Source organism: Mesitornis unicolor, unplaced genomic scaffold, assembly GCF_000695765.1.
Source record: "Mesitornis unicolor isolate BGI_N332 unplaced genomic scaffold, ASM69576v1 scaffold44657, whole genome shotgun sequence".
Classification (NCBI taxonomy): Eukaryota; Metazoa; Chordata; class Aves; order Mesitornithiformes; family Mesitornithidae; genus Mesitornis; species Mesitornis unicolor.
In genome coordinates, this window is record NW_010195208.1 from 40,936 (window position 1) to 52,474 (window position 11,539).

General features: G+C 40.9%; 1 protein-coding gene across 1 annotated transcript in view; it reads right to left on the minus strand.

Annotated features, from left to right (window-relative positions):
- The window catches only part of FKBP9 (FK506 binding protein 9, 63 kDa), a 16,178-nt gene extending 4,645 nt beyond the window's left edge, over nucleotides 1-11,533 (minus strand). Inside the window, exons 1-7 of the mRNA XM_010188039.1 lie at nucleotides 11,481-11,533; nucleotides 7,486-7,631; nucleotides 6,720-6,909; nucleotides 5,891-6,036; nucleotides 4,512-4,701; nucleotides 2,077-2,222; nucleotides 638-824 (exon numbers count right to left, since the gene is read on the minus strand). Of these exons, the coding sequence (XP_010186341.1) occupies nucleotides 638-824; nucleotides 2,077-2,222; nucleotides 4,512-4,701; nucleotides 5,891-6,036; nucleotides 6,720-6,909; nucleotides 7,486-7,573 (947 nt within the window). The 5' untranslated portion in view covers nucleotides 7,574-7,631; nucleotides 11,481-11,533. The remainder of the gene's footprint in view (nucleotides 1-637; nucleotides 825-2,076; nucleotides 2,223-4,511; nucleotides 4,702-5,890; nucleotides 6,037-6,719; nucleotides 6,910-7,485; nucleotides 7,632-11,480) is intronic.
- Between the last annotated feature and the right edge of the window lie 6 nt (nucleotides 11,534-11,539).

Here is an 11,539-nt window from a genome sequence, read left to right on the forward strand (position 1 = left end):
GTGTTTTGAATCCAAACTTGTTACTTGCATACATGCCTGCCTACAGCACTACATCGTGTGCTTCCAGCTCTGCAAGCTATAGTGTACACTCGGAAAACTATAAGCCGCTTCCTGTGCCAATTATAACCTGTTTAAAAATACCTTTTTGCATCTTCCCTTCCAAAAACAAAACACTATTTAGATGACCTGCGCTATCCAAAAGGTGAAGGCAGGAAAAAAAACTAGCAAAAGTATTCCTGTAGCCACAGTGAACAGTGCGATGGGCTCCCTTTAGTTCCATGTGAGACAGACCGGAGCAATCTCAAGCTTCCCTCACAAACCTACTGTCAACAGGAAGGAGGAAGAGGAACATTATAATCACAGTCACCATCAAGCCCTCTGACAGCTTCTCCATGCTGACGCTCACCGCAACACTACAACACAGGAAAACTAGCACCTGTGTGTGGTACAGACATTTACTATAAACTATATATTGTCTTTTCCCACATAACTTGGATGGATGACATAAAAACACATTCTACATAAACACTCAATTTTTTACTTCAAAATTCTTTCTTCCCTGCCTGCCTGCTTTGCAGGCAATTCATCCCGCTTTCACAGCTGCTGGGACATTTTCTTCACCAGGTGATACACTTACGTCGAGTCTAGCAATGTACCATCCAGGAGCGAAGCGTTGTAGTGGTACTTCAAGTAATCTCCCTTCTTACTCAGTACAGTGCAGTTGGAAGGTTTGTAGTTAACAGTAATGCTGACCGAATCTGCGGGGTTGTGGAAGTCAACCACGTGGATGTCAAAGACCAGCACTGCAGATCCTGGAATCTTTCCTAAATAGAAAGCAAATTAGGCAAGTAGAGAAAGAAATGGCGCCCAAACAGGCTTATGATGACCAGGAATTGCATAAATTCCCACTGGGTCTGCTACTGAGTCATTTTGTTCTTCTCATTCAGAATTAAAGGATTTTATCTCCTCTGTATGCAACAGATGCAAGCTGCAACCAATGTAGGCAAGAGAACCAGTGGAAATGCACTAAACAGGCACTCAGTTCAAGAGTGAAAGAAAACATTTCCATAATTCCAAGTTTGAAAATGATGCAGAAATGAAGCAACAACCATGTATTTCCTGTGACCAAACTAAGTAACTGATTTGTGTTTCATGTACTGATACGTTATTGGTCAAGAAAATTCTCGCAGAACTTCTCATGCTTCAAGGAATGCCATTATGTCTAAAAGGTTACACTTCCTTAACATGTCCTGAGAGCAAACAACTTCCTCCCCCCTGGCCCAAGATAATGTGTAATTGCATTACCAGGACTGACAGACACATCCAGATCCAGGAATGGGTTTTGTTGGCAGGGGAATCTAATTTCCAAATCAACAACATAGAATTTTCATTCCCAAGAAGAGAGGCTTTTCTTCCAACTCAGTTTTTCCAAAAGAGGTACCTTTTGAAACACCAGCCATAAACCTGATCTCCTAGAAGGGTTATCATATGCAACCTCTCACAACCATCTTTTTCGGTAGTAATGGGTTTCCCCAAAGGAATCTTAACTGTACGTTTTACATACACAGATACTATGCTGTTACATGCATCCACTGTTTACAGAGGCAGCTTAGGAGTCCACAAAACCTGTGGCCATGAAGGGAATGGGAAAGAAAACTTAACAGGATTAGTTCCTTTAACATACAGAGCTTGTTAGGAAACACAGAGAGGAAGCTCTCACACTGCAGAGCTCCTGGCATCCAAGTACCAGTCTGTCTGGAACACTGATTATCCAAATGAGTTCAGGTCACCAAGTGCCAGTCTGCCTGAAACACCAATTATCCAAATTATTTCAGGTCACTCATTACATGTGGGATTGTTCTGCATTCTTATTGTCCTGCCTATTTAGCTAATTAAAATAATTTTGCAAATTCTGGGTGTAATCCTGTCAGTTGCATGCCCACAAAATAATGAATTAATTCACAAGCCTTTCAAATGCTAAAAAATGGAATACACAGTTTAACCACACACAGATGCACTAAGCAGTAAAGCAAACATCATTAATTATAGAAGACTTGAATGAAAAGTCAAGCTCACCCCTTCCTTCTTCACCATATCCAAGATGAGGAGGGATGATTATTCTTCTCTTTTCCCCAGTGCATACACCTAGCAGACCTTCATCCATCCCAGCAATCACATAACCTTTCCCAACATAGGTGTCATACGTACGGTTTCGTGAATAGCTATGGAAAATATTTGCATTTTAGCACTTTCAGGTGTACCCCAAAAAACACAGAACCTTGCAATAGGTCTGCAACACAATTCTTAAACTAGTTAAGGTCGAACACATGGCCATTAACTGGCACTGGAGAGGCACAATGAAGTCACCATTTTCAATAAATCTAGGCCACCAAATTTCATCAGTCTGTGATGCACACACCATTTATTAACCAGTACTGAGTCCCTGGCTAGGAAACAGCTTATTTGCAAACGTATTTCCACCGCATCTTAAAAGAAAACTTCAATTATTTATGTACTTTAAACTAAACAAAAATCCTGTTTTTAATAAGTAACTGAAAAATTGCTTTTTGCCTTTAAATTTTCCTGTCCCATTTCAACTCTAGTAAGTGCTTATCAACTAGATAAAGTTTAGGTTCATTTTCATGAGACACCTTCCAGACTACTCACAGACTATCTCATTTTGCAACCACCAACAAATAGTTCAACTACTCCAAGCAGGAGGTCGGATAAATAGCTACTCCTGGGCTGCACACCATTAAAATGAGTCACGACAACAAAACAGTATCAATACTATCCCTCCTCTCCAACCTATGCCAATCACTTACAGGTAGGTTGAAGGATCTGCTTCAATAACTAGTAACAGAATAAAACAATCCTACAACAATAAATGATGTTAATTACAAGGATACGTGTGTCTTTCTTCACAGCATGCTACATGAAGGCACAACTCAAGGAAGGCAGGCAGAAAGATTTTAATTTATCTTTATGAGGCAACTCTGGGAAAGAGCAAGACCAGCACAGACCCTGATGTAATTCAGAGGTTTATTCAACTGCTCTGTGCTCAGACAGGCCTGACTGAGCTGCCCAGGGACAGTTCTGCAGCTGAATATTGCAAAGAAAAAAAAAAAAGAAGGAAAAGATTATTAGAGCTCTTGACCCCAGCCATTCAGTGCTTTTGGTGTGCTCTCTGCACTAGTGAGATCTTTTCCTGGTCACCTACAAGGCTTTCAGTAACTGTTGTTGGCTGCTCCACTTCTTCACAGATACTTGTTAGATATTGGCCTTTCTGGCAAATTCCGCAGGAAGCCAGGATACAACACTAATGAATTAGCCCTCTAACAACTGTCAGCACCGCAGAATGATGTAGAGGCTGCTGTCTACAAAGCATTTATTACTGTTTATTGACAACAACCCTGACATAAATATACCGCCATTTTAAAGAACTGTTTAATTACTACAGACAATACTCATTTCCATCTCAAGAAAGAGAGACTCGGGGCAGATGCACCATGGATAAGCTTTAACTTCTTAACTTACAAGTTTTCATAAGCTGTAAATTAAGGTCTACAGTGATAGGTGTTGATGCAGATCTCTTGCTCTCTATCCTTCCACAAAGCTGGGCAGGTGAAAGGGGTGGTCAAGGTTGATTCCAAACTGTACTGCACCTCAGTTCAATTACACGAGGTAAAATTCAGTGACTCCTCCTCACGGGAAGTAGCACACATGGCATATAACTCAGCTAACGTTTGCAAACTGATCCTGATGTTCAGCTTGTAGCAGTTGTAGGAGTATGAAAAAAAAAAGCATTAGTTTATTTTGTAAAACATTTCACAGCTTTTCAACTCTTTTTAGCTAATGCTGTCAGCTGTTCTGAAAGCTGGAGTGGGGAAGTAAAGTACTGCTCATTAAAGAGCAAACAAAAGTGACAGGAAGATGCAAGGGTATTATCCATCATGTAATTCTGTACACGACGTTCATGTGCCCAGATGGCTTTGAATCTGAAGTGAGAGCAATCTCTCTTCCCTTATAAAAGACTCAGAGTTCAGTCTTGAAAGACATCAGCCTTCAAAAGCCAAACAGCTTTTAAGTACCTTTGTACAGGAAGGCTGTCCTGAGATTAACCTCAAACCAGTCACGAGCTCACCAACTGACGACATAAAATGAGAATCATATTTTTCCCTTCGCTCTTCAGTAGTATTACCTATTTGGCAGATCAGCTCTATAGTGAAAAGAGTCTTCAGGCATGCATGTCTCAAGCACACCTAGCTTCACCAGGTAGGCCACCACCCCTAGATGGCATCTGTGACACTGTCATCATACAAAATAGGTGTTTGTCTTTCTTCCCATGCTGAAAAGGTTTCTGTGAGTTCTTTTAAAGAAGAAAAAACTTTAACTCCACTCACAAATTTCAAAAACTAAGACAAAGCAAATAACTGTATTTAGATATATTATGGACAAGACAGACAAGACAAACTGGAATTGGGATCCGTAGGCTTGAACGTTTTGGTTACCTGGAATCAAACATTGTGCCATCCAAAAGTGTGCCGTTGTAATGGTATCGGAGAAAGTCTCCTGTCTGGCTTCTCCGCTCGCAAGATTCAGGCACATGCTGGTTCTCAATAGTAATACCATCTTTGGGGTTATGGAGATCTAGCAAAACCACGTCAAAGACAAGAGAAGCCTGGCCAGGAATGTCCTTACCTACAAACATGTTAGAGCAGAAAATTGGTAAGAAAGAGCAGGTGTTCTAAAAGGAACTTAAACATGTTTATCAAAGAAAAGGAACCTACTGCCAAATATCAGACACCTTCTGTCCCAAAATAAATTAGCATAATCTGCTTCTAGTCAGTCATTTTTTATTTCATGTGTGGGTTTGTCACTTAATTCTTCAACTCAGTTATTTAATTCTGTTCCTATTGTGGTGGCATTGCCCCACTGAAAAGAACAGGCTCTTCAGCAACACCCATCTTAGTCAATATACACCAGCTTCACCTGAGCTGTGTGGTTTATACTACCAGTATTTGCAACATCCTTCATGGAAATGCATAGAATAACAGGAGACCACATGATGGAAGCTGAAAAAGGGTAAATCGAGTATCTCAGTGAAGAAGTACCTTCCCACCAATACACAAATTACAGTGTGAGTTGCTTTGACCGAAAACCATTGAGCTCAAGATCTTGGCAATATTTTAAAATGTAAGTCCACAAAGTTTTGTTGTCCATGGAGATGGCTATTGCAGTTAGTGCTAATGAAGTCATGGAAGGGATACAAAACCCTGTACACCACAGACACATCCTTTAACATCAGAGCGGAGAAATAATTTAAGGAAGCGTCCTGAAATATACCTAACTGGCCCCTCATTTAACAAGGAGACCTCTGTGTATGACCTGCAAGGCTGCATACATTCTCATAGGACAATTAATCCATCCTGTAGTTATTACTAGGGCACTGGTTGCAAAAAAACCCAAACCAAAACAAAAAAACAACAAAGAAACCCTGTAACTAAAAATACATTTTTCTTTTTTCAAAAGGTTTCTGCTCTCTGTAGCAGTCATTGAAAGAATTCTGCAGTCACCTGACTTCCAGTTCTTTTGGAGCCACTAGATATTAATCTCAGATTATACTATCTGAATGAAATAAACTTCCAGTATATAAAGATTACAATTGTATCAACACTATGTCTGTTAAACAATTTACCATTTAATTTAAAAAAAAATCTTGTACTTGCTAATCAGTCCAATCCTATATGTAATATACTTTAACCTCTTTCCATCACTTTGTTCCATCTGTCTGAAATGGGTAATAATGCTGCCCATAAATGTAAAATACAGAGTTTGTTTTAAAATACAGATAGATGACTTAGGGGTGGGGGGGGAGAATAACTTTTACCATCTCCTTCTTCTCCATATGCCAGGAAAGGTGGTATTGTGATAATGCGCTTCTCTCCTACGCACATTCCCAAGAGACCCTGGTCCATACCAGGAATCAGCCATCCAATTCCCACATAGGTATCGTAAGTTCGCATCCGATTATGGCTAAAAATGAAAACAAACAAACAAATCCACAAACAAATGTCAGACACGGGAAAGAACAATATTAAACCTCAAAAGCCACGTGCTATGCATAATATAACTCACAACCTGCTGGTTCAAAAGTGTTGCTCCTTGATTTACCAAGAGCTGGCTGAGCAGTGTTTTCCAGAGTGCTCAGCTATTTCACAAACCTAACAGAGGTCTTGAAAACTGGCTCACAAATGTAATGGCAGCTGTCACTAAAGCATCATTTCCACCAAACTTTAATGAAGTACACATGCTATTAACTTAAAATCTCAGTATGAAAATGTTAGTAGCTCAATGTCATTATGAACTCTACTTACTGTATAAAGCTTGCCTCTAACTTGAATAGCTATGCTGCCAGAGTTACAGAAATTTTTAGCTGACTGCAATAAATAGTAATACAGATACAGGGAATGGAATTTTAAAAAAAAGGAGGGGGATCTAGTCTGCAGAAATAATATACTGTTTTATTGGTTTGAGTCAGTGCTGCCGCCCCACAATGCCTGAATAAATTATTGACACTTATATGATGTTAGCTTTCACTTCTTCTATCTCTGGGCAAGTAACATTAATTGTTATACCAGTGAAGGGGGAGTAAATGATGGTTTTAAGGGACATCAGATACCTACTAAAATACACAGACACAAAACGCAGCTGCCTACCTTGAATCAAACAGGGTCCCATCTAGGAATGTCCCATTGTAATGGTACCGTATGAAGTCAGACACCTGGACTGTCCGAAGACACTTCTCAGGCTTGAAGTAAGTCTGAACCTGCACTTGGTCCTCTGAGTTCCAAATGTCTATCAGGAGCACATCGAAATGAAGCACAGAGTCAGGGGGTATCACACCAGCTGCAAAAGCAAAACAATGCAACCAGCTTTATTTCCCTTTTTTATACAAGGCATCAGCAAAAAGGGAACCAATCCATGCATATCCTAAAGAAACCACACAATGCACACCTTACCTTTTGTAATGCTTACATCCCCCTGGCCCCTTGTCACTCTTGCAGCTACTTAAGAGGGGGAATCTAGCAGTACATCCATTGGGCAAACTGATCTTTATTTAGCATTTGTTGCCTCTATGAGTGTGGAAAGCAAAGCTGCTTCTGGCACTGACAAGACCTTGTGCAGCACTGCAATGCCAAAACACAGAAACTATTTACCAGCAAGGTAAGGATAAATTAAACAGTTAACTTCAGTAGCAAGGTTCATCCGCTGAAGGTCCTCTACAGTCAACAGCTCTTCCTTCAGCATGTAGAGGGAGTCTGGAGCGATTAGCTAGGCTGGAGGCTTAACAAATACCCCTGAGCAGGGAAGAAACTCTGTGAAATGCACCTCGTACAATTTCTACCCTTTTCTTCCGTGACTCCATTTCCTATCTGAATCACTTGCACAACCAGATATTCACCATCCCTCTGTGGTACTTACGGACGCCTTCACTTCCATAGGCGAGTTTGGGGGGAATCTTCACGAACCGCCGCTCGTTCACACACATGCCCACCAGAGCTTTGTCCATCCCAGCAATGAGTTGACCTTTTCCCACAAACACGTTGAATGTGGAACCCCTGTCATAGCTAAAAGGAAAAGGCAGGCAAAAACATTAGCAGTTCATTTACCCACCGTTCCACTTTTTGGTTTTTTTGAGAGTTTAACCATACCCTGTCTCCCCCTTGCCCTGTAAGCACAGCTTTGTCACGAGACAGCTGCTAAGAAAAGGGGCAAATCCAAATGTTTCTGAGACTTCAACCCAGCTCTCCTTCTGTTTGCTGCTCACCACCTATGTGAAACACATTCTAGCAGCATCCAATGTATACTGCAGGCACCTGAAGCCTGTAACTACACACGGCTAATTTACACTCTATTGCTATAAGCAAGCACTAGAAAATTATGGACAAGAAAGAAAAATTAAACACCATTATGAGATATGAAAGGATGACTGCTTCTACAGCAGGATCTCAGCATATTGATTTTGGTGAGTAACACCACAAAAATATTATGCAACATCGATAAGCTTCATGATGCAAGTCATCATGGTTGGGGATTCTCCATGGGAGAAGACAAAAGGAAAAAAGATGCCTTTTCAAGTAACAGCTGTGAGATTTACCAATTGGTCCTTTATTTTCTCCAGTTGGTTACTTACTTTCTTCTCCACATTCCCAGATTTCATGTCATTAAGATTTAAATAGCAAAAAAAGAGAGAAGTACTTTAAACAGCCAGATCAAGACTCAAGATAGCTTGCTAAATGATCTTCCACTGTGATCATACATGAACATTTGAAAGGAAAATAAATTATTCTGAAATGAAGTTTTCCACAGAGAGCAGCAACGTTACGACAGCAGAACACTAACATGAGCTTACGTGGTTAGTTTTACCACCTTAAATCCACACAATGACCCCACTTTGCTGTGCTTGAATTACTGCTGTTATTTAACTTTTTAAAGCGGTGTATGAACATAAATCAGGAAGCATTTCAGAAGCTTCATGCTTATTTTTAAGCTTTTACTGCTTCCATTTTCTCAAATAACTTTTCTTATTTACTTTTCTTTTTTTTTCCACCCCAGATAAAAGGTAGCACTGGAAAAAATAACTACAAAAAGGCTTGTGCTTCTTTGTCTGCTAAAATATTCTGGAAAGCAGCCAGTAGCTCGATATCGCTAGGGAAATGATGTCAAACTTTCCTTCGACGGGTGTACACATCACTTCCACAACACACTGAGCCTCCCAACAGTCCCAGAGCCTCAAATCCCTCCAATATCTTACTGAGGGATTTCTCTGTTTGCTCCATCATTTTTTTTTTCTGGCAAACATTTCCCTTAAAATAGACAACTCTCTATACAGAGAATCCACTTCCAGTTGCACAAATACTCCTACACCTGGCAACGATGGAAAATATTTAAATTAGTTCCTGACAAATTCTATTATACATACAGAACTATAATTAAGATAAACAACATAATAAGTTCTAAGAAGCCCCCAAAAGTGGTATTTTGTAGCTTTGTAGCTTTTGCTATTGTGTATCTGACAAAGCTTGGCAATACAAATGGGATGCACTCAAAACAGAAAAGGGTTGGCTTTTTTTTGCCAAAAATCAACCTACAATTACAAAAACACTGATGCTAAGCAGAGAACTGAACAAAGCAGAGGACAGATCATGCAGCTTCGCAGGACTGACTTTGCAGATTCCTTAACCCTAAACAAAATTAGTTTCTATCGGTGGAATTCACCAAATTAACAGGAGATGACCAGGCAATTAAATTCATACTTAAAAATGCAAATCACTTTATGGCCATGGAAATAAAAACGGAAATACTGCTGTGAAAAACAAAACCAAAACAAAAAAAATAGCTAATTTATGTGACAGAGTCATGATTACTAAGACTTTGTCAACTGCCTCTTAACAAAAAGAGCAGCATTACTGCATTCTACTTGGACATCCACAGAAGTAACTTTAAACCCCAAGAACATTCTCAGCAGCCGAAGAAGAAACAAAGTAAAACTGCTTTAGTTCAACACACAGTGTATTTTCTACACCAATTTCATAACAGTGTTTTATTAAATTGATGCTGGTGAGCACTTTCATAAACTGAAAAAAAAAAACAACCCAGGAACTCTGACAGGTAGAAAAATCAGCTTTCTAATAGGCTAATTTTTGTATAAATTAACTGAATATCTTTAGCTTGTATGCAAGGAACACTAAAACTTAAAAAAAAATACTCCAAAATATTTCTTCCTTTAACCTAAAGAACATAAAACCTTCCTAATTTTCCATTGTCACACCATGACAGACCACTGTCACCAATCTTAAAAAAAAGGCCATAGTCAGCAAATTAAAAAAAATGTACGTCAACATAAGCTGCCATCTAGAAAAAAAAATCATGAGCTGAACACACCTTTTTGCACCCTTTTGAAAATAAGACAGCCATAAAAATACTCAAGTTATATTAGAGTATCATCATTATTATTTATTTACTGATATTTAGCGGACTCAAAGAGAAACTCTATACAGTTCCATACAGCCTGTTGATGCCCCAAATAATTCGGAGCCAGAGCCAACACCTGGGAAGCCCCTCCAGGTGCCCTGCTTGGGCATGGAAATGTGCTGCCAGAGCTCAGCGTCCAAGTGAGCCTCAGTAAGTATCTGTGGAAATCAGAAACACATTTCTGAACACATGGCTGGTTTTCCAATTGTCGCATATTTGTAAAATGAGCAGTGAGGATGCCGCCTTTGTGCGTCCTCACTTCTGCAGCTATGGCTGATTTTCCAAGACCGTCAGCTGCCAATGAATTCACTGTCCTTGCAGTGCTTTTTCATCGAAACTGCACCAACGCCAGCTGAACCACCAGCTACGGCATCCCACACTTTATCCAGAGAAGTGCTGATGAAGTGGCACTACCGGCATAACTGGAGCAGAGTCAGCTCCACAGGAAGGGCTGAGCTTACTCTGATGGACAGCTATTTCCCTAAGGCTACAGATTTTCCTTGAAGCACAAGGAAGATTACCAGAATTACTGAAAATACATTTTGTTTTTTCTTTCCAGTAATACTTTGATCAGTGGCAATGAATGAAGCAAGAAAAACCAAATAAGCTGTCAGCAGCATCAGCATGCTTCACAATCTCCTGATCCCACTATTTAGGCTTCCTGATCCCAAAATAACAGCAGGAAAGCAGCAGGGCACTTCACTGTACATAGGTCACATTTATTCAAGGGTAACATATCAAAAAATGTCTATGTAAGCACAGCCTGATAATTCCTGCATTTCTGGCAAAGATAATGACTCAGAAATGTTTGTGTTCAAGTAGGTTTGATCCTGGAGAAGACATAGGAAATGTACAGAAAGAAATGGGCAGGAAATCACTAAATCCTGAGAGACTGCGATACCATACACGCTCCTGTCTACCAGGCTAACCAAATATCCTTACGGTCTCCTGTCTTGGAGCAGAAAGCTCCTGGTCAGTGCTGTGGAGAACCAGCTGGAAGAACTTGGTGGGGATCCATCAGGGCACCCAAGCTGCTGTGAAGTGGATCCAGCCACCACAGAGGTCTCACTCCCAGTCCCCAGCAGTCACACGCAGCCCTTTGCCCTTTCATGTCTCATAGACATCTTCCCACGGTGGCCTGCAGGTCCTACATTCTCACATCTGTCCAGCTTACCACTGACCCAACTGGTCACCCCAAAAGCACTCATAGGCCACAGCAGGATGCAGCCAGGAAGAGCAGTGGGACCTGAACTGAACCTCAACTGTGGCCCCCACCCAGCACCACCATCTCCAAATATCCCCGAAAACACCCTCGTGGGGATACCGCTCGCTCCCCTCCTCTCCCCAGAGAGCACCCCTCACATGAACCAAGCCCCGAGGGGGCTGCAGCCCGGGGGTGGGGGGGGCTGCAGGCCAAGCCCCGAGGTGGACACAAGGCAGACCTGGAGTCGAAGCGGGTGCCGTCGGGGAAGGCACCCAGGTAGTGGTAGCGCACGAAGTC